Here is a 23656-nt window from a genome sequence, read left to right as displayed (position 1 = left end):
TGCTGGATTTTGTTAAAAACTAGCTCATTTGTTTTTGATTATTTTCTATATGATCACTTGGAGTTTGGGAGCCTATCGGCAAGAATAAACAGAATTTTTTGAGAATATCCTTTTGTAACTTTTAGGTTCATAACTGTAAGACTAGTCAAAACTTTTTGTAAGTCAATTAACAGAGATCTCTTGTAGAATTAGAATCAGAAGGAATGAAAGGTCTTTTTGCCTGTAAATGCACACCTTCTGTAACAAACTTGAAAACAACAAGCAAACAAACATATTTCCTTGATAAGTCACTTCCTCACACCTTCTCGATGTATCTAGGCCTTCTTGTTTTGTATATCTCTCTTTATTCTTCTAACAAGACAAACATACAAAATCTTTTCATATCAAAAGTGTATTTCTTTTTTAATTTTTTTTGGTACTAGGGATGGAACTCGGGACCTTGCACTTGTGAGGCAGGCGGCAGAACCACTGAGCTAAATCCCTGGCCTAAAAGTATATTTCTTTTACTTATAGCCTTAATATTTTTCCTTTGTCTCACTATAAATCTTCTATAACTTGTCTTTAGCTATTAAAAAAAATTTTTTTCTGGGGCAAGTCTTTATTGGTACATTTTAGGTATACAATATAATGACATTCATCATTGGAAATTTGCACCTTTACATAATCTCTCTTGGTTCTTATTTTTTCCCCCTTCCCCTGCCCTCCCTTCAACCCCTCCATCCCTCCCTATTTACAAAGACTTTGTTTCCATTTTTTCATTTTCTCATATTAATTCCATTCCCTTCTTTCCTTTCCCATACTCTTCCTATTTTCCCTTCCCCTTTGTTGCTTTTCTTCCTATTTCACATTATCTATTAGTCCTTATTTACACTTTCAGTTTCTCACATGAGAGAAACTATTCCATATTTACATGGGTGTACTTAAGAGTATCGCCTCAATGTGCATCCATTTAGCTATAAATGTCTCTAATGTTTCATTTTTTATGGCTGAGTAGTGCTCCACTTTTTAAAGAAACCACATTTTCTTTATCCAGTCTCCAGTTGATGGGCATTTGGGCTGTTTCCAAGTTTTAGCTATTACAATCTGTGCTGCTATGAACATGGGTGCACATGTATCACTGTGGTATGATTCTTTTAAATCTTTGGGAAGATACCCAGCAGGGGAATAGCTGACTCAAGTGAGACTTCCAGTCCTAGTTCTTTGAGGTATCTCCATACTGATTTCCACAGTGGTTGCACCAGTCTACACTCCCACCAGCACTGGAGCAGGGTTCTTCTTTCCCCACAGCCCAGCCAGCATTTGTTATTGGTTGATTTCATGATAGCAGCCATTCTTTCTGGAGTGAGGTAGAGTCTCAGCATTGTTTTCATTTGCATCTCTTGAATGACCAGTGATGTTGAACATTTTTTCATATGATTATTTGCTATTTCTACTTCTTTGTCTGAGAAATGTCTGTCCATTTCAGATGCCCATTTTTGGATTGGGTCTTTAAATTTGGGAGGTCTGATTTTTTAAAGTTCTTAATAGATTCTAGGTAGTAGACCTTTGTCTGAGGAACAGCAGGTGAAAATTTTTGCCCCCATTGTGGGTTGTCTTTTCACTCTGTTGGTGGTTTCTCTTGCTGTGCAGAAGCTTTTTAGTAAGAAGAGATCCCACTTACTGATTGTTTGTGCTAGTTCACAGGCAACTGAGATTTTGTTCATAAAATCTTTTCCTACACCAATGTCTTCAAGAGTTCAACCTAACCTCTGTTCCAGCCGGTTCAGTGTTTCTGTTTTGATATTTAGATCTTTCATCCATTTCGATTTTAGTTTAGTGCATGGTGAGAGATACAGATCTTGTTTTAATATCTGGCAAGTTGAAACCCAATTTTTCCAGCACCATTTATTAAAGAGGCTATCTTTCCTCCAGTGAGTGTGTTTGGCTCTTTTGCCGATGATGAGATGGCTGTGTCTGGAGTTCTTTGTGCATCTTCTATCCACAATCTGTTCCACTGGTCCTCAGGTCTGTTTCTTTGCCAGTACCATGCTGTTTTTATCACAGTAGCTTTGTAGCATAGTTTCAATTTGGGGATTGTAATACCGCCTGCCATATCTCTGTTACCTAGAATTGCTTTTGCTATTCTGGGTCTCTTCTTGTTCCAAATGAATTTTTGGATTGTTTTCTCAAGGTCCATGAAGTATGCTGCTGGGATTTCAATTGGGATTGCATTGGCTCTACTATATAGCAGTTTTGGAAGTATGGCCATTTTCACTTTATTAATCCTTCCTACCCAGGAGCAGGGGATGTCTGTCCATTTTCTGATATCACCTTCAATCTCTCTTTTCAGAGTGCCATAGTTTTCAGAGAAGAGGTCTTTGATTTCTTTCATTAGGATGATTCCTAGGTATTTCAGTTTTTTGGATGCTATTGTGAAAGGAATTATTTGCCCTATTTCTCAGTCTGTTGTTTGTGTAGAGGAAAGCTATTGATTTTTGTGTGTTGACTTTGTATCCAACTACTCTACTGAATTTGGTTATTAAGTCTAGAAGACTTCTGGTGGAGTTCTTGGGGTCTTCTATATAGAGTATCATGTCATCTGCAAATAATGACAATTTGACTTCTTCATTTCCTATCTTGATTCCTTTTATTTCTCTTGTCTAATTGCCGTGGCTAACGTTTCCAAAACTATATTGAACGGGAGTGGTGATAGTGGACATCCTTGTCTTGTTCCTGATTTTAGTGTGAAGGATTTCAGTTTTTGACCATTTATTATGACATTGGCTGTTGGTTTTTCATAGATGGCTTTTATCAGATTGAGGTAGAGAACATCTATTCCAATTTTTTGTAGGGTTTTTATCACCGATGCGTGTTGGATTTTGTCAAATGCTTTTTCTGCATCTATGGAGATGATCATATGCGTTTTGTCCTTGGCTGTATTGATATAGTGTATTACATTTTTTTTTTGGTAGTGTATTACATTTTTTGATTTGCATATGTTGAACCATCCCTGCATCCCTGGGATGAATCCCACTTGATCAGGGTGTATGATCTTCTTGATGATCTTCTGCATTCTATTTGCCCGCATCTTATTAAGGATTTTTGCATCTATGTTCGCTAGTGAGATTGGCCTATAGTTCTCCTTTTCGGTTGTGTCTTTCTCTGCTTTGGGGATCAAGGTGATGCTTCCTTCCAGGAATGAATTTGGCAGTATTGCTTCCCTTTCAATTTCATTGAAGAGTTTAAACAGTAGTGGCAGTAGTTCCTCTCTAAATGTCTTGTAGAATTCAGCAGTGAAGCCATCAGAATCCAGGCTTTTCTTAGTTGCTGTTTTTAATTACGTTTTCAATTTCATTGATAGATATTGGGTTGTTCAGAATTTTTAGGTCTTCTTCATTCAACTTTGGTAATTCATATGTATCTAGGAATCTGTCTATTTCTTCTGTGTTTTCCATCTTATTGGAATATAGGTTCTGGAAGAAGGTATTGATGATCCTCTGGATTTTTGCTGGGTCCGTTGTAATTTCATCCTTTCCATTCCTAATTGCATGGATTTGGGCCTTTTATTTCCTTTTTCTGATAAGGTTGGCTAAGGATTTGTCAGTTTTGTTGATTCTTTCAAAGAACCAACTCTTGGCTTTGTTGATTTTTTTGTATTGTTGTCTTAGTCTCCATTGCATTGATTTCTCCTCTGATCTTTATAATTTCCTCCCTTGTATGAGCTTTGAGTTTGTCGTGCTCTTCTTTTTCTAGAAGCTCGAAGTTCACCATCAGGTTGTTTAATTGGGCTTGCTCTGTTTTTCTAATATGCATATTCACTGCTATGAATTTCCCTTGTAAGACTGCTTTCATTGTGTGCCACAGATTCCAATATGTTATGTTGTCGTTGTCATTTAATTGAAGGAACTGTCTGGTTTGATTTCTTCTTTAATTTCCTCTGTGACCCATTGGTTATTCAGAAGTGTGTGTTCAGTTTCCACGTGTTTATGAAATTCTTGCGGTTTCTTTTGCTGTTGATCTCCAGTTTCATTGCACTATGGTCTGATAATATACAGAGGATAACTTCAGTTGCTTTGTACTTACTTAAACATGTTCTATGAGCAAGTATGTGCTCTATTTTGGAGAATGACCTATGTGCAGCTGAAAAGAATGTGTATTCTGATTTTGTGGGTTGGAACACTCTGTAAACATCTGTTAAGTTCATTTGTTCAGGAATTTCATTGAGTTCTAATATTTTGTTGTTTATTTTTTGTCTGTTTCATCTATCTATTTGTGACAGTGGGGTATTGAAGTTCCCCTTTACTATTGTATTAGTGCTCATATGATTTTTCATGTCCATTAGTATTTGTTGTTGTTGTTTTTAATTCAACAACCCATATCATTTATTTATAGGTCTTAATACAGCAAAATGTAAATGAAAATTGAGAGCACTGCTTATTAGGCTAGTAACTTTAAAATTTAATTTGAAGGAAAAAATGGAGTTTCTCCAGATAACGTATTTGTATAAAATTTACCTTACCTTATGGTTTATGCTCTAAGAGTACATGTTGTAAAAATCAGTAACAGGGCTTCTTTTATATTTCAATTGAAATGAACATAAGTAGCAATGAATAACTTTCTTTTACTTAGTAGCAAAGAGAGTCAATAATCCTTTCAAGAAAGAGACTATTTTATTTCCTCCCAACTTGGATTCACCATAAACACGATCCACAAATGATATTGGAACCTCACCAATAGTGTAATTCAATTGCCTTGCTCGAACAATCATCTCCATCTGGAAGACATAGCCTTTAGAAACACATTTTTCTATTAACTTCTGGAGAACTTCTTTTTTGTATAATCTGAAGCTTCCTGTTAAATCAGATGCTCCTGGTCTCAGCAAAATCTGAGTTATAAAATTGGCCCCACGGCTGATTATTCTTCTTTTCAAATCCCAGCCATATACACCTCCATTTCCTTTGTAGTGAGTTCCAGAGACAATATCAAAATTACCCTCCTTTTGCTTTCTAATGAATTCAGGAATAAACTTTGGATGGTGTGAGAGATCAGCATCCATAATAATTATATAGTTTCCTGTGGCATGCTTCATTCCATGAATATATGCGGTTCCTGTTCCCAACTTTTTCTCCCGTGGTCTTAAAAGAATTTTGTCTGATCTGTAGATCTTTTCCAACTGTTCAGCAACATCCCTTGTTCCTTCTGGGCATCCATCATCTATGATTATGATTTCATAGTTGAATCTACTTTCTATTCATCCTCTTTATCAAGTTCCATGAAGGCTTTTAGTTTACTCCATCACTTTCTGAGAGAGTATTTGTTTTATATAGTTGGGTGCACTAGTGTTTGGTGCATAGATACTTATGATTGTTATCTCTTCCTCTTGGAGTGTTCCCTTTACAAGGATGTAGTGTCCTTCTTTGTCTCTCTTAATCACTGTTGGTTTGAAATCCACTTGATCTGCAAAGAGGATAGCTACTACTCCTGTTTTTTGGGTTCCTATCACATGGAGTATTGTTTTCCACCAATTAACTTTCAGTCTGTGAGTTTCTTTTTGAATTAAGTGTGTTTCTTGTATGCAGCATGTTGTTGGATCTTGCTTCTTGACCCATTCTGCCAGTCTGTTTCTTTTGATTGGTGATTTGAGACCATTGACATTGATGGTTATAAGTCATACATATTGACTTATCATTATCATATCTTTTTCTTTTTGTTGGATTCTCCCCTTTTGCATTTAATTTCTTGTCGTGCCTGATAGATTCATTTTGCTGGGCTTCCTGGGGTTGTGATCCTTGTTGTCTTTTCCTAAGACACTGTCTAAAATTTTTTGGAGTGCTGGTTTGGTATTCATGAAGTTCCTAAGGTGCTCTTTGTCATGAAAGTATTTTATTTCTCCATCAGTTTTGAAAGATAGTTTTGTAGGGTACATCAGTCTGGGTTGCAGGCAGTTTTCTTTTAGGGTGTGAAATCCCTCACTCTAAGCTCTTCTTGCCTGGAGAGTTTGCATTGAGAAGTGTGCTGTGATTCTGATGGGCTTTCCTTTGTATCTGATTTGTTTCTTTTCTCTAACTGCGTGTAGAACTTTGTTCTTCTGTTGGGTTTCTGGAATCTTAACAATTATATGCCTATGTGAAGATTTTTTTTTTTTTTTAATGAAGGCTAGTTGGAGTCTTATATGCCTCACTTATCTGTATGTCACTTATCTTTTCCCCTGCTTGGGAATTTTTATGCCATCACTTTTCTGAACAGGTTTTTTATGTTGTCTGCACTCTCTCTGGTTTCTTCATTGACTCTGATCAGTCTTATGTTATTCTTCTTTGCATCGTCTAGCAGCTGCTGGATTGATTTCTCGTGGTCCCTTACTATTTTAAAGCAACTTTTCTTTTACTGGTCACTAATTCCAATCTTATCTTCTATATCTGAAATTCTGTCCTCACATTGGCTTATTCTGCTGTGTAGACTTTCAATGGAGTTTTTAATCTTCTGGAAATCTATTTGCATCTGTTTTATGGATTCCATTTGTTTCCTATGTTGGGATTCCATCATGTTCCTCAGCTCCTCTCTAGATTTATTAATCATGTCTTGCACTATGAGCACAATCTCTGCTGTTATCTGAGAAATTATTTCTGATTTCGTTTTTTCCAGCTCCTCTTTTTTTGCCAGTTCAGGGAGTCCAGTTGGTTGAGTATCAGTGTTCCATCTCGTTTCCCTTTCGGGTTGCTGTAGGTAGGTGATCTGAAAGTCTGGTTTTGAGGCTTGTTTATGTGTCTTCTCATTTTGATGGGGGGAGGGGGGATGTTGCTGGCACATCTCACCTCCTCTGTGCTGGGAGTGGTGGTATGTTGGCCCAGAAGCCTTCTCTTCTGCGCTGGGAATGATGGCGCATCGACCTGGAAGCTTACTCCTCTGCACTGGGAGCGGTGGTACTTTGACCTGGAAGCCTCCAACTTTGTACTGGGAGCAGTGGCAGCTTGACCCAGAATCCTCCTCCTCTGCGCTGGGAGCTGTCAGCTCTTAAAATTTTAAAGTGTACCTTTTAAAAATTTTTTTTATTTTTATTTTTTTATGCTTGAACAAAAGAAAGGAAAGACCAAAGCTTATCGAGTTTGACTTTAGTCCCTTTAGCCTTTAGCAGTTTGTGAGAGCTTGAATATAGAGGTGTTTCTCATGTGAGCCTGACTGTCCCATGATTTTACACCCAGTGAACCATGCATCTCCCCCCTTTGTGTGCACTTATGGAGGTATCTCCCCACCTGAGTCCTCAAGTCTTGTACTGGTCACATTGGATGCCAGATGCTGTGACCTGCATGACATAGGGTCCAAAGCTGGGGAGAGCAGTGGGAGATGAAGAAAATTGAAAAATAACAAGAAAGAAGGATACATAGCAAGATTGTGCTTGAAAGCTGGGACCAGGTAGAACCATAGTCTGTTGAGCTAATGGCCACCTGGAGTCCATCATGTTCTTTATTTATAGTGCAACAAAAACAGGAAGAGAAGGCAGGGTGACTGGTGCTACATGGCCTGTGTAGCCTAGGTTGAACATAGTGTGATTGTCTTGTGATCGGGGCGAGCACAGAAAGGGAACAAGGAAGAAGGATGCATTATATAACTGTCTCCTGGGGCTGTGCCATCCAGGGTCTATCATCTTAGTCTATGGAGGAGAAAGGAAGTAGGGAGGAGGCGAAGGGCCATCTTAAGGCTCGGCCCACGGCAAGTGCTTACTAGAGAAACATTTAATGGAAGATACACAAATATATAAAAATGTACAAGATTGGCTTACAATGGCTGCTCATAGAGTCAGGTGTGGAAGAGTGCAAAAGGTCTGCCTGCACACTGGGGATCGAAAGGATCCAGTCAAAGGCCTGGAGCCCACTGTAGTGTTCTGTGAGAGTCCATATTAGGAGGCCAAAGGATCTGCCCCAGAAGGCTGAAGATGACATCCAAGGTGAAGGTGAAGACTGGAGCTCCTTCAAAGAAACACCGATTTTTTTTTTCATTTCCCCCTAGGTCGTTACCCAGTCTAGTTGGGTGTTTCTTACTCAACTTGACACAAACAGGTAACTCTCACAGCAATTATATTTTTAATTTTAAGGACTTCTTTTGTTCTTGTTCACTGAATGTACCTTTTAAGTGATTTCTCTACCTCTTTTATGAGTAAACATTTTCTTGCTGATGATTTAAACATTTTTTCCTAGTTTTTATCTCCCTGTGTATTTTCTGTTCCATGTTCCATTAATTTTTTTATTTTGGTTTCCTGTCTATATGACATACTTTCTTCTAATGCCTTGTGATTGTGGCTTTCAGCTCCTATTTAAGAATGTGTGTTTTACTGCCATCTTCACTCCTACTTTCAGTGATAGTTGAGATTTTGGAAGGGAGTCCCATGGTGTATTGCACATTACAACTCAGCTTTTCTACTAAAGTACAGTATAGGATTCTGCTTTCTTGGGTTTGCTGAGTTCCACTTGCTTGTTTCCTAGCTTCCGAACTTCTGTTTCTGTTGTCTCCTCTCCTTTTCTCTTTGACCTTGTGTACTGCTGCTGTACAGTAAACAATCTTTTCTATCATTTTGGGGTACTGAGGAGGGAGAAGAGGTGTGTGTGTAAACTAAATCAGGGTCAGTGAACTCTGATTCCTATCCCAGATACAGCCCACAGTTTGCTTTTATGTGGCCTGATTTAAAATGTTTTTACAGTTTTTAAAGGGTTTTAAAGCAAAACAGGAAAAAACCAAGATATGTTACAGAGACTCTGTGTGGCTGACAAAGCCTAAAATACTTACTGGCCATTTATAGAAAAAGTTTTCTAGTTCCTGACTGAAATCTGCTATTTTCAACTGGAAGATGAATTCCTTTTCTCCTGTAGATGAGGACCACTTCCCATCTTATAGGGAAGACAGATCTATCAGGCAGCATATTCCTTACTTTCTTGTCCCCATACTTAAATGATTGCAGCATGTTGATGAGGTGGCTGAGTGGTTAAGGCCACGAATTGCTAAATGACTGGAGCTTGTGGGTTTCTCACAGCACTGCATTAAGTTCTGCAATGAATGTCAGTGGTTACTGAAAACGTTATTACTAAATTCAGTAGCTGTGTTTTCACCTCGTTCCTCAGTGGCATCAGTACTGTGTGGCTTCCACCCTCCTGGATTTACTTAAACCTGCTCTTTGTGAGCTCTCCAGTTGTGACTAATTGCCAAATCCAGATAGCTAATGTCACTTTCTTTTGCTAGTAACACAGTACCACAGATTGGTAAATTACAAAGAAAAGAGGTTTATTTTGGCTCATAGTTCTGGTCCAAGGTCCAAGGTTGAGTGACTGAATATGGTAGTGGCCTTCTTGCTGGCCCAGGCCTGAGGCAGCACAGGGCATCACGTGGCAGGAGACAGGGAATGTGTTTGTGTAATGTTCTGGGTTTTGTCCTCTTCTTATAAAGCCACCAGTTTTCAATCATAGTGGCTCCACCCTGATGACTTTAGCTAACCCTGATCACTTCCCAAAGGGATTACCACTATATTCAGATTGTTGCCACCCTTTTATTACCTCACAATGGGGGATTAAATTCCCCAAGAGGAGTTTTGGAGAGGACAAACTATTTAAGCCATAGCACCAAATTGTTCTTTCTGAACCTTATCTTGACCCTTCTTTTATTATATTTAACATCATCACCACCTATTTCTGTAAAATTTCTACTTCCTTTATTCTGTGATACCATTTTCTCTTAGTCCTTACCACCTTCCCATCAGGTTCCAGATCTTTCCATTCTCCCTCTGGCATCTCATCCCCCCCACCCTGCCCCCGTCTCATGCAAGATTCTTATTGTCCCCCATGTGGTTTACCAGGAAGCTCTGCTAACATGTCCTGGTCTCTGTATGTTCTTTTTTTTTTTTTGGTACTGGGGGTGGAACTCAGGATGCAAGGCAGGTGTGATGCCACTGAGCTAAATCCCCAGCCCTGTATGTTCTATCTTGTTACTTTGCTACTAGAGTAGTTTTCTTGAAACAAGAATTTATTGATATCATTAACCTTCTGAAAAATCTATGTCTTTCTCTGCCCTCTGTACTGCTTGATGAAATCTAAACTTCCCACTTGGTATTCAAAGCCACACCTGGCCCACTTTCCTGCCTTATTTTTACCTTATCTCTCTCTTCTCTCTCCCTCCCTACTTATTGCTCCCCTTTTCACTTCAGCCATTCCACCACCAGTGATGATGATGGCGAAGGTGATGAGAACATTAGTAGCAATATGTATCAAAGTCATACTCTATACCAGTTCACTTTATGTGAACCTAAGTCATTTAATCCTTACACAGCTGTAGGAAGTGGGTTCTATTCATAGTCCACTATCATTGTTTTTTGGGGGCGTACCGGGGATCGAACAATAGCCCACTATCATTGTAAACACAAACTCTAAAAATCTTTAAAAATTTTCCCCCCACAAGATTGGTGTTAAAACTCATTTGGCTACAAAATCTGATCTAAAATGGTATGAGTTCACTTATAGTCCCATTTAGTGTAAACATTTTCTTTTTGGTACCAGGAATCTAACTCAGGACCTTCCACTTGTAAGGCAGGCACGGTGCCACTGAGCTAAATCCCTGGCCCCTAGTGTAACATTTTATTTCATGGAACAGATATGGATATTTAATTACAGGATGCCGCCAAAAGCATCATGGGGCAGGGTGTTAGGTAATATGTGATTTGTGCAGTATATTGCTTTTTTTAAAGGCTGGACATTTTCAAATTCCAATATTACCTGTAGAGTTCTAGGATTTCAGAGTAGACTTTGGACTTGTATTACTCTTTTTGTAGATGAGGAAATAAGGCCTAAAGTCACACTGTGGAAAAAACAGCAGCACCCAGATTAGCACTGTGGTGGCCTGACTCAAAGCTCACACTTTGCCTGCAGTGTCATTGCCATCAGCCACCTCCAAAACCCTGCCCTTGACCTCTTTCAGGTTGATGGCTTTTCTCCCTCCCTGTTCCCTCAGTGAACTTTGCTGACTGTTTCCATCCCTATGCACCCAGACTGGGTCTTTGAATAGCAGCCTCAGTTCCTTCACCCCTCGTCCTGAAAATATCCCTTACCTTGGCTGAGTCCGCCTATCTGCTTCCCAGATCATGCTCTTGGGCTGTACTGCATTGTACTGACTCAGTACAAGTACTGCTCACACTGACCTCACAATATTGCCCTTTATCTTTCATTCATCAGCTTCCTTCCTCTTCTCAGGGCAGCTGCCCTAAACTTTCCCATGGGCTAGAAGTTCCACACCTCACTCCTAGCACCTCACTCTTGGTTTCAGCGCATGCCTAGTTCCGGCTTTAATTCTGTCTGCTTCCTTTCCACACACAAGTTGTGTAAGTGATGCCCCCCTTCTCTGCCCGCTGGAGGGCAGCATCTCTTGGAGTGCTGGCTCCTCCCAGACTTCCTGGTCTCCCTGTGGGTGCCAATGCTCCAGGGGGTGTCCTGCCTTGATCCTCAGCCAAGTGCTTTTTGTTTCCTGGTATGACATAGCAATTTTTTTCTCAATTTCATGGTGACTCACTTTTTAAAAATAGTCTTTGATGTGTCAAAGCCTTTTTTTTTTTTTTAACCTAAACAGATTGTATTGACCAGTTCCCTTTTATTTTTTAATTTTTTTCCCATTAAGTTTATTGGTACATTTTAGGTATAAAATACAGTTACATTCATCATTGGGATCTTGTACCTTTACATGAGTATCTTGGTTCTTATTTTTTTCCCCTTCCTCTGCTCTCCCTTCACCCCCTCCACCCTTCCTTATTTGCAAAGACTTTGTTTCCATTTTTTTCCTTTTCTTATATTTTCTCTTTTCCCTTCTTTCCTTTCCCCTACCCCTCCCACTTCCCCTTCTCCTTTAGACTTTTTCTTCCTATTATACAGTATCAATTATACATTTTAAAAATTACAATATCAAGATCTAGAAGACCTTACCACAGATTTTACAGAATTTAAAAGGATATAGAAAGCATATTACAAAAATCTTTTTTTGAAATAAATTTGACAACTTCTAAGTAGTACCTTGGAAGACAAATTAATGAAACTAATTCTGGAGGAAATATAAAATTTTAATAGCACCTATTAAAGAAAGTATATTCCTAGCTTGAAAACCTACCTATATGACAGCAACAGGCTCATATACATTTTAACTGATACATTATATCAAACATTTAAAGCAGAAAAAAGAAGGAACACTTCTCCCCTCATTTTAGGAAATCAACATTGTGCTAATACTAACACTGGATAAAGATAATAGGAGAAGAAAGTATGAACACAGATAGAAATTTGTTTAACAAACCAAACTCTTAGAAGTCAGATCTGGCAGTATGTAGAAAGTGGTTTAATTATAGGATGGCAGTGTTGGTTCAGCATTGGAAGATCCACCCCCAAAAGTCATCATTTTAACAGAGGAAAGGAAAAAGCCATGTGATCCTATCACTAGTTGGAGAAAAAGCATTGGACTAAATTCTGCAACTGTTCATCGTAAAACCTATTAACAGACTAGAAGTAGAACAGAACCTTCTCAACAGATCAAAGACATGTACTCCATACTTCCAGCAAAAACACCTTATATGAATGGAGAAGATACAAAGCTTTCTCCCTAAGGTGGGGAACAAGGGCAGATATGCCTACTCTTCATCTGTCCATTAAACTTTGAAACATAGGCCCAAACCAAAGTAGTCTGGCAATAAAATGACACAATTAGGATAGGATTGGCAAGGTAGAAGTAAAATCTTTATATGTAGATGAAATGATCATCTACAGAGAAAATACTAAGAAATTTCTAGGAGCCCCTAGAACTTATATTTGAATTTAGCAGGATTAGAAAACACAAGGTATATATAAAAATTCAGGTTGATGAAGAATTGGATATTGAAATTTAAAAGTTATGTAGGAGTACAAAGGACCTAGGAAAGTAAAAAGGAAAAAAAAAGTGTTGGAAGACATTTAGTACCTAATTTTAAGACTTTCTCTAAAGCTACAGTAATCAAGGCATTGTTGTTGTAAGGAAAGACATATAGATCATTGGAATAAAACAGAGAATCTAGAAATAGAACCATATATATATGGTCCACTGAGTTTTGAAAGATTATTTAACATTAACATTTTATAGAACATAAACTCAATTCAAGAGCAGAGGAAAAGATAGTGTTTTCAGCAAATGGCACTAGAACACCTGGTATCCCTATATAAAAAGTTAACCTCAACCCTTTATTTCCATAAAGATACCTTTAAAGAATCTATGAGCTTAAATATGAAAGACTAAAACTATAAAACTTTAAGAAGAAATTATAAGGGAAAATGTTTATGAAGTTAGGGTAGGCAAGAATTTCCTAGGATATAAAAACCATGATGTATAAAAGAAAAAAATTGATAAATGAGATTCCATCAAAATTTAGAACTTTAAATGACATTGTTAAGACAATGAAAAGTAGTCCTTAAACAGACCACATTTATAATGCATATAACCTATGACCAGAATATATAAAGAACTCTTAGAGCTCATTAATAGACAACCCAATTAAAAAGTAGACACAAGAAGATGATAAATAGCTAGTACAGCACAAGGAAAGGTGTGCAACACTAGAATCAGAAAAATACTAATCAATACAATCAATACAAGATTGAATTATACACTCATTAGGGAGATGAAGTTAAAAGTTTTAAAAGAACAAATGTCAGCTTAGGTGTGAACCAGTTAGAACTTTCTAATACTGCTAATGTGAATGTAAAATGATAAAACCGTTTTGGAAAACAATATAGAAATTGTATTACTGTTAAGAACCAACCGTCCTGTTCTTAAGTTTTTACTTGAGAGGATTGAAGACACATGTTCACAATAGATTTATACATACAAGTTGAGTATCCCTTATCTGAAATTCTTGGGACCAGAGTGTTTCAGATTTCTGTCTGAAGACCATTTGATCTGCAAAGAGGATAGATACTCCTGCTTTTTTTTTTTTTTGGTTCCTGTCACATGGAGTATTGTTTTCCACCCTTTAACTTTCAGTCTATGAGTTTCATTTTGAATTAAATGTGTTTCTTGTATGCAGCATATTGTTGGATCTTTCTTCTTGACCTATTCTGCCGGTTTATTTCTTTTGATTGGTGAATTGAGACCATTAACATTGATGGTTATAACTCATACATATTGACTTATCATTGTCATGACTTTTTCTTTTTGTTGAATTCTCCCCCTTTGTGTTTAATTTCTTGTCACGCCTGACAGATTCATTCTGCTGGGCTTCCTGGTGTTGTGATCCTTGTTGTCTTTTCCTAAGACACTGTCTAAAACTTTTTGGAGTGCTGGTTTGGTATTCATGAAGTCCCTAAGGTGCTCTTTGTCATGAAAGTATTTTATTTCTCCATCAATTTTGAAAGATAATTTTGCAGGGTACATCATTCTGGGTTGGAGGCTGTTTTCTTTTAGGGCTTAAAATACATCACTCTAAGCTCTTCTTGCCTTGAGGGTTTGCACTGAGAAGTCTGCTGTTATTCTGTTGGGCTTTCCTTTGTATGTGATTTGTTTCTTTTCTCTAACTGAGTGTAGAACTTTGTTCTTCTGTTGGGTTTCTGGAATCTTAACAATTATATGCCTATGTGTAGATTTTTTTTTTTTTAATCAAGGCTAGTTGGAGTCTTATATGCCTCACTTATTTGTATGTCAAGTTCTTTTCCCTTGCTTGGGAAGTTTTCTGCCATCACTTCCGTGAACAGTCTTTTTATGTTGTCTGCACTCTCTCCTGTTTCTTCATTGACTCTGATCAGTCTTATGTTATTCTTCTTTGCATCGTCTAGCAGCTGCTGGATTGATTTCTCATGGTCCCTTACTATTTTAAAGCACTTTTTCTTCTACTGATCACTAATTGCAATCTTATCTTCTATATCTGAAATTCTGCCCTCATATTGGCTCATTCTGTTGAGTAAGCTTCCAATGGAGTTTTTAATCTCCTGGAAATCTATTTGCATCTGTTTTATGGATTCCATTTGTTTCCTATGTTGGGATTCCATCATGTTCCTCAGCTCCTCTCTAGATTTATTAATCATGTCTTGAACTATGAGCACAATCTCTCCTGTTATCTGAGAAATTATTTCTGATTTCATTTTTTCCAGCTCCTCTTTTGTTGCCAGTTCAGGTAGTGCAGGTGGTTGAGTATCAGAGTGTTCCATCTTGTTTCCCTTTGGGGTTGCTGTAGGTGATCTGGAAGTCTGGTTTTGAGGCTTGTTTATGAGTCTTCTCATTTCAAAGGGGGTGGTGGCGGTGGTGGGTGCTACTGGCGCCCACGCAGCTCACCTCCTCTGTGCTTGCAGGGGTGGTAAGGCAGCCTCAAAGCCTCCTCTTGTGCGCTGGGAGCGGCTCAACCTTCTCTGTGCTTTCAAGGGTCAACCAGTTCCCTTTTAGTCACATGCATTTTTACTTCCTGAAAGAAACCCTAAGATATTGATTAGGTATGATTTTACCTTCCTGATTCCACACACCTCTCACTTTCTATGCATCAGTGTCTGTCCATACCTGTTCCCACCCTATCAGGATAGCCTGGCTTGTAAGGTTGCCTCATATCAGCTCAGATACTGTTCTCTCCATGCCTTCCAATTTCTCCCTGTAAAACACTCAATGCATTGGCGCTCCTATTGCAACTCTAGAGGCTTGTAATACCGCTACTTGTCTCTTTCTTTGGTCCCAGATTAGTTCATGCACTCTGGTGTTGGGGACTGTGTCTGATCTGATTTTTCCATATAGTCACTTAAGTTTAGTAAGAACTCTAGTGTTATGTCTGGTAAGTTAAATTAATGTACTAAATATGAGGAGAAACTTCTTGGAACAAATCTACTACCTCAGCAGCCTCCACTTATTGAGTCCTGCAACCAGAGCATTGAAGAGAAATCAATCAGTCCCATTAAAGTTACAGATGCTCTCCCTTCTCTTTTCAGCCATCAGCTTCTTCCACCTCTTTGTTTTTCTTTCTTATTTATTTATTTATTGATTGATTGATTGATACTGAGGATTGAACTCCAGACCTTACCCTTGCAAGGCAGGCAGTGGCACCACTGAGCTAAATCCCTGGCCCTCTTTGTCGTATTTGGAAACCACCTTCTTGTCATCAGTTCTCACTCCTCTGGCTAGTCCTCTCTCTTCTCTGTTTCCTCTTTCATATTACCACATTCCTCTAAATTCATGGGTGTGTTTGAATTTTTTTCTTTTCATACTTTTTCCCTCTGTCTTCAAGAATCTCATTCACTCAGGTTGTTTTCTTTGGGATTGTGGTTCAGAGGGAAGAAATTAAGGACTAGAACTAGATTCCTCCAGCATCTAACCAATGAGGAAACTACACATACACACACAAAGTCACATGGCCATTACAGTATCAGTTCTGTTAATGAACCAATGGAGAACATAGCTCAGGCTCACAGTGCAAGTAGTCCTCTTCTGAAATTCAGACCCTGTAGGTGAATTGTGACTGATGAAGATACCACTCTTTCACCCAACTATCAGGTGGGTAGAGAGTGTGCTAGGGTATTAAAATATGAGGTATGGAAGAGGCAGTGAGCCTACTTAGACCCTAGAATGCTCCAAAATAGCATGAGTTAGGCAAAGAAGGATCTCAACTCTAAGCTAGGTTTCATAGGAACTGAGGAAAAGATGAATCTCAAGGCCTTGTGGAAAGGTAGTCCAAGTTATGGCTGGTTGCCATAGAGACAGGAACTGGGAGAGCACTGTAAATCTGAAGCAGCTCTTTAAGTTTAAGTGTCTTGTTGCATTTGACAGCAGGGTTGTGCTCATTCCTCTGATGTTCTGTCACTAGCTCGATCCACAGCCCTATCTCTACTCTTCTGTCTGCTGAGTCTCTATCAACTCTTGATGCTCTGTACTTCCCAGTACACTCTTAATAGGAGACCCAGTCTGCCTCAGAGGTGGATGAGCAGTGTGTGGATTGCCTTCCATGGCTGGGCAGCCTTCCATGGTCCAGTGCATCGTTCTTGTTCTTACCTTTGTATCCTTAAGTCTGATGTGCGGTAGTTGCTCAATAAATATGTTACATTACTCAGACAAAGGACTACTATCTAGAATATATAAAGAACTGAAAAAAATCAGACCCCTCCAAATTCAAAGACCCAATTCAAAAATGGGCATCTGACATGAACAGACATTTCTCAGACAAAGAAGTAAAAGCAGCAAATAAACATATGAAAAAATGTTCAGCATCACTGGTCATTCGAGAGATGCAGATGAAAACAACACTGAGATTCCACCTCACCTCAGAAAGAATGGCCACTATTAAGAAATCATCCAATAACAAATGCTGGCGGGGTTGTGGGGAGAAAGGAACCCTTCTTCATTGTTGGTGGGAGTGCAGACTGGTGCAACCACTGTGGAAATCAGTATGGAGATACCTCAAAGAACTAGGACTAGAGGTCCCATTTGACCCAGCTATTTCCCTGCTGGGTATCTTCCCCAAAGAATCAAAAGAATCATACCACAGTGCTATATGTGTACCCATGTTTATAGTGGCCACAGTTCGTAATAGCTAAAGCTTGGAAACAGTCCAAGTGCCCATCAACTGGAAACTGGATAAAGAAGATGTGGTTTTTTAATAAAATGGAGTGCTACTTAGCCATAAAGAATGAGAAACTAGAGACATTTACAGCTAAATGGATGCATATTGAGGCCATCCTCTTAAGTGAAATAAATAGGACACACATGTATAAATACTGAATAGTTTCTCTAGTGTGAGAAACTGAAAGTGTAAATGAGGATTAAAACGATTAAAATGAATAATTGATAATTTGAAATAGGAAGAAAAGTTCCAAAGCGGTAGGGGAAGGGGAAAGGGAAGAAGGGAAAGGAAAAATTATGAGAAAAGAAAAAAATGTAAAACAAAGTGTATGTAAATAGGGAGGGGTGGAGGGGGTGAAGGGAGGACAGGTAATAGCGAAAAAATAAGAACCAAGATACATCATGTACAGGTACAAGGACCCAGTGATAAATGTAAACGTATACCTATAATGTACCAATTAAAGAACTTAAGAATAAAAAAAAAGTTACATTAATGAACATTGAAATCTCCCTCATTATTTTTTCTCTCTTGATGTATCATAATATGTTAGCTTTACATGTGTTTTTACTTTATCTGTTAGCTTGCAAACTACTTGGAATTGCTTTTTCGTTCTTACATTTCTGGGGCTCACAGATGCTGGATAGCAAAAGATATATGTGAAGTGTGTACCATGACAGGAAGCACCCCAAAATGTAGCTTGTTCACTGCTCACTTGGTACTTTGAAAACCTCTGCAGTGACTAGGAAGACTGAGCCCATTCTTTTTATTCCTTATTTTCTGCTTCAGAAACCAGATACGGGAAACATCTGACCTTAATAAAAGATTCCAGTAAGTTCTAGATTTCCTCATTGAACAGTCATGTGCAGCAAGGCTGTGTTGTACTTCAGTCTGGGATTCTATTTGGTCACTTGTGCAACACACCACATGGCTGCCTCTGGCCTGGGAGCCAGAACAGCTGGAGCTTGGGATGCTTGAAATAAAAATGACATATTTGTTAGGTGGAAATGGAGAAGTTTGCATGTTCTGCCTCTGTGTCTTCCAAAGCAAACTTCTCAACTTGTTGAATACTGAGTTTTCCCATTAGCTGTCAGAGTGGTTTATGATTAAAATCATCTTAAATCCTTCAGAATAAGCACAAATAATGAATATCCAAACTGTTTCTGACGTCTGTGCCTCTAATGATCAGAGCAAAATTCATCTGAACTTTCACAAAACATTTATGTCAATAATTTCCTGTGGAAATATGTACCATCCTGTTTGCATTGCCTTATCAAAGACCTGTGCTTTTAGAAGCATTGAACTATCATTGGAAAGAATATTTGCAAAGCCTTTGACTTTTTCTTTCCAGTGAGACTGTCACCTATCTGGCGCTTACCTCCTGAACACTCATATCATACTTTATCTTAAGTGCCTACTAACTTGTCTGTCTTCCTGGCTTGTCTGTCTCTTATTGAGCTCCATATCTCTGTACCTGGCACAGAGCCTGGCACATGATAATATCTGTGGGAAGGAAGAAAGAAGAGGGGAAAGCCCAGTTTGTTGAGGGATTGATACAGTTGGTATGAAATATAAAGATGATCTCAGTAACTGCATAGAAAAGCTGAGTAGCCTTTCAGCACTTACAATGAGTAATGAAAGAGAGCAAGAACCTTCCATTCTTTGGTATTACTACATAGTAGGTTAGATGCTAAAATCCTACAGCTGCATTAGAAAGTTATTTTTTAACTTTCATTTAATTCCCTCCCGCCGCAGCTTTCTGAGTAGCTGGGACAACAAGGCGTATAGCACCACATTTGACTTTAACTTTTTTTTCTCATGATACAAATGATAACACATTTACTATAAAATTTTGTTGTTTTTTTTGTTTTGTTTTATGGGGGTAAAACAAGGGCTTTGTGTATGCTGGGCAAGGGTGAGTGGTCCAGTATACTTTTTGGAGAAATCCGTACAAAGGGTGAAGAGAAATGAGTCAAGTTGGAGGCAGGGGGTGTGGTTAGGAGCTATCAGAGCAGTCCCAGCAAAAGAGGACAGGCATATGTCCAGAAAGGCAAACTGGTAAGTGGGAAGTAAGCAGTGATGGCCTGTGGCTGGCAGTGGCAGCCCAACTGTGACTAGGCATGAAGGATCCTTCAGGGTGATGGAAATAGGAACTTTCTAAAAGTCTCAGGGGATTGTAAACTTGAACTGAGTGAATTCTGAGATATGTAAATTATACCTTAATAAATCTGTTTAAAAAGGAAAGGCAGACTTTCCATTGAGAGGACAGGTGTGAGAAATAAGAGTAGAACTTATGAGAATTAGACATTGCTTGTATGAGATAGGATAGTCATCTGTGTGTTCAGCCAGTGGTCCTAGAGGTACTTCTTCATTTTTGTAAAAAGGTAACATCCCTACCTTTTTCTGGACAGATTTCAAAGCCCTTAACTGGCTATACAAAATATTTGTCTCTGGATTCTTATCAGAAGCCACATCTCTAGCTCATGGTCACTGAGACTTCAGTAAACCCAGGGTTGTGAGAAAACATATTTATGAAAGATTGCCTGAAGGATTTGTGGTCCACTTATTTCTTTAGGCGTTATAATTCAGTAAATAGTTATTGTGTCAGATATTATGCTGGTAACGTAACAGTGCATAAAGCAGATATAATGTCTGCTTTTATGGAGTTTATAGTCTTGCAGTGTGAACAGATGTTATTTACAGTTATGATAAGTATTGTGTTGAATTTCTGCGTGCATTGAGAGAAAATGACTTACACACTGAAATCTGAAAAACAGTGCTGAGGTGAGGTGTGACTATAAACAAGGGTCTTACGTGCATCCAGCTGGCATTACTTTGTAGTGAGTGAACCTTTTGAATCTGATCCCTTTTGAGTTATCTTGGGCCATCCATCATCTTGGTGCCACTTGTAATTGTAATTAATGCACTATACTTTGGCTTTATTTCATCATTTTGGATTGGCTTATCTTATAAGAAACAACAGTACAAGATTCACAACTATTCAAGAGATACCTTAACAACTTGAACATTACACAGCATCCCTTTCCTTAAGACCTACAAAAAAAGTTCTCTTGATCATTGTATAGTATTTGCTTCTATGTTTGGGTCTTTGAGTGGCTCTGGAACACTTAGTTCTCTCTTGCTTCAGGTCCCTGTTGGTGGCCTCTTGTTCCAGCAAGCAAATCCTTGTTGGGTTTGACCTTTACTTATCCTTCAGCTATTAGTCCAAATGTCATCTTCTTCAGGAAACCCTCCCTGTCCAGCATCCACTCCCCTTCCATACTCAGTGCAGTTCCCAATACGAACTTTCATAGCACTCTTTTAAAATTTAATTTCATTTTTTAATTTCTAGTTAATTTCTTTGGTAACTTCTCTCTCCTAGACTTGTGGCAGGGAGATTCATGAGGGTAGAGACCATGGTTTTATGTTTACCTCTGCATCTCAAAGTAATAGTACCTTTCATATAGTAGATGCCTGATCAGTATTTCTTGAACGTTTGAATGAAAGCAAGAATAATGCATTATGGACACTGAATCTTCGAACTGCTCATTTTCTTCTTTTTGCTTTGGCTGCTTGGGAGCTCATGCACTCCTTGATTCTGCCTGCCATGTCTGTAAGGTTCTCATGGCATGCATTTTGTGCACTAACATTTCCCCCACTGTATAATATTCTTTATTTGACTTTTTAAACTTTTTATTCCAGCATATACCATAAATTCCTGTAGGCCATTTTTGGCCTTTTTTGGAAGAAGCAATAATAAACATTTGGGTATGTGAGTAGAAGAAAGGCAGGTGTGAAAGGGGAAATGTTAGTGCCTTTAACCACATGCAGGAGGGAAGTTTTATTTTGCTTTGTTTTAATTTTATTTTTAGTTGAAGTGGGAAAAAGAAATAAATTTGTGCCCTAATCTGGCAGAAAATGCTGTGAAGAATTTGGGGGCTGTCCCTGATTTGAGACATTAAGGGGTGCCGGATGCGGCAGGGCCTGCTGACCCATTGAATGGGTGGTATAGACCTATGGAGACATTTACAGTAAGCTCCATCTTGGCTGATTCTTCCCTGGGCAGGGTTTGGGCAGAGCCAGTGGGAGCTTGACATGTTACTGTAGGGAGAAAGAAATGAACTTGTCCTCTTGTGTTGCAGATTCAGTGGTTCTTTCCTTTGACTCCGCTGGACAAACTCTAGGCTCAGGTACCAATTCTTCCCCCTCTATCATCTTTTCAGCTCTCAGTACTGACCATAATTGTATTGGAGCCTGCAAGGAGGGGTACTGGGTGAGGGCAAGGTACAATCTCAGAATTGTGGCAGAGTCTTGGGGACCCCTTCTTGGACTCACAGTGGAGGGAGCAGAAGAGGGACACATCATCTATGCACTTTTCCAGTTGCTTTAAAAGTGTGCTGAGGAGTCACAGCAAATGTGCCTTCCTCACATAGAGTGGTCCAGGCTCATATGAGAGGATACCATTTTCTGTGCTCATGTTCTATCTGAGAGAATGGGACAGAGGGTATTGAGAGAACACAGCCCTGGGCATGATAACCATCAGAGCCCTCCTGCAGAATGCCAGGCTGTGAGAGCACCCTCATTTCCCAAGGATATACACTCCTTTGTGTGTTTATATGCACATCCCACATGCTCATAATCAGATGTCCTCCAGGAGAGAAGTACCACACTTGACTGTGCATTCCTGTCAAGGGCACATAGGCAACGCACTCCCTCCCTTCCCTGTGTTTACAGTGCAGGGCAAAGTACCATATTGCCTTTTGGCCTAGATTGATCCAGGCCAGGAGAGCCAGGCTGTCCTGAGTCCAGAGCAGTACCCCTGCCACATGCCTTTATGCTTGCTGTCAAGGAAGGGATACTGCTTTGATTCCTCAGCTTGCTGACCTTACAGTAGCACCAAAATGACTTGGCATTTCTGTATATCAGTCCTATGTTTTGAGGTGAGGATGACAGGCTCATACTGGGTGTGCCACCTATGAAAACAAGCAGACTGCTGGCCTATGGAAGCAGTTTTCTTTTTCCATCCTTGAATGTGATAGATGGATGTTTATGAGGTTCAGATAGTTGCAGTAGACTGGACAAAAAGAAAGATGTTCAGAGAATATGAACATTGTTCTGGGAACTTTATACCTGTCCAATGTCCTTCATAATTCAAAGCTTTGATATGTTTTATTTTTATACAAGAGACTTATGTTCAGTGACACACAGTAACCTATTCAAGACCATTCATCTCCATGCAGCTTGAGAGCCACCCTCTCCCCTGGTGATTGCTTTCTTGAGGTACTCCTACCAAAATGCTGAGGCAGAAGTCACTTCAAGATGGGGCAAATAGGAAGAGTTCTTAAATAAAAGAAAGTTATATATATTCACTATGGAAAAAGACTGATCAGTTTTATGGCATGAAAGTTAAGAACTTCTTATGAATCAAGACCCTGTTAAGAGAGTAAAAAGGGAATGCAGAGTGAAAAAAGATACTTATAATCACCAAAGCCTTGTTTCTAGAACAAAGAACTACAAAAATCAATAGGAAAAAGAAACAGCTCAACACAGAAATGAGCAAAAGACTTGAATAGGCATGAAAGAGGAAATCCTCATAGCCAGTAAGCCTATGAAAAGGTATTCAAGGGCCGGGGATTTAGTTCAGTGGTGCCTCCTCCTGCCTTGCAAGTGCAAGGTCCTGAGTTTGATCCCCAGTACTAAAAAAGAAAGAAAGAAAAGGTATTCAATTGCATTAGTACTTAGGGAAATGCAAATTAGAGTTATAGGGACATAGCACTACACATTTACCAAACAGCATATCTTGAAAAGCTTGACAGTCTCAGTATTTGTGAGGATATGGTGGAGTGGAAACTCAGTCTCCGTTGGTCCAGCCACTTTGGAGCATACCCCGTGACCTAGCAGTTTTTCCTCCAGGTATTTTTCGTACAGAAATGGATGCTTGTCTATACCAGAATATATGTGCAAACTGTATGTATAAGAATATTCACAAGAGCATTGTTCATAATCATCCCAAACCATGAACAGTCCACATACCTAACAACAATAAAGTGATTATAAATATATAAACTGTTATATTCAAGTGGAACAGTAAAAATGAGTAAACTATAC

General features: G+C 38.9%; 2 protein-coding genes across 9 annotated transcripts in view; one reads left to right on the top strand and one right to left on the bottom strand.

Annotated features, from left to right (window-relative positions):
- Positions 1 to 23656, top strand: part of St3gal3 (ST3 beta-galactoside alpha-2,3-sialyltransferase 3) — a 231978-nt gene that overhangs the window by 61172 nt on the left and 147150 nt on the right. For 5 of the 8 annotated variants that reach the window (XR_002391516.2, XR_002391515.2, XM_013068178.3 and 2 more), the window contains exon 3: positions 21691 to 21738. The exons of the other annotated variants lie outside the window; for them this stretch is intronic. Coding sequence is in view for 3 of the 5 variants with exons in the window: in XM_013068178.3 (XP_012923632.1) it covers positions 21691 to 21738 (48 nt within the window). In the remaining 2 variants the exon portion in view is untranslated. The remainder of the gene's footprint in view (positions 1 to 21690; positions 21739 to 23656) is intronic. 8 annotated transcript variants of the gene reach the window in all.
- On the bottom strand, positions 4499 to 10235 carry LOC106008430 (dolichol-phosphate mannosyltransferase subunit 1-like). The gene is made up of 2 exons (XM_013068155.3): positions 10142 to 10235; positions 4499 to 5226 (listed from the first exon to the last, which is right to left on the bottom strand). Exons 1-2 carry the CDS (start codon positions 10233 to 10235, stop codon positions 4601 to 4603), a joined length of 720 nt encoding a protein of 239 aa, XP_012923609.1. The 3' UTR covers positions 4499 to 4600.

The sequence above is a fragment of the Heterocephalus glaber genome, unplaced genomic scaffold (genome assembly GCF_053883595.1).
Source record: "Heterocephalus glaber isolate CG9 unplaced genomic scaffold, H.glaber_assembly_v1.0 deba00001452, whole genome shotgun sequence".
Taxonomy (NCBI): domain Eukaryota; kingdom Metazoa; phylum Chordata; class Mammalia; order Rodentia; family Bathyergidae; genus Heterocephalus; species Heterocephalus glaber.
This window is presented reverse-complemented; position numbering and strand designations above follow the sequence as displayed.

Coding starts and splice junctions, on each gene's coding strand:
- LOC106008430 (XM_013068155.3), bottom strand. CDS start 10,235: ATGACTTTGATACATATTGCTACTAATGTTCTCATCACCTTCGCCATC. Junction 5,227..10,141: donor AGTGAAAAGGGGAGCAATAA/GTAGGGAGGGAG, acceptor GAGGATGAATAG/AAAGTAGATTCAACTATGAA.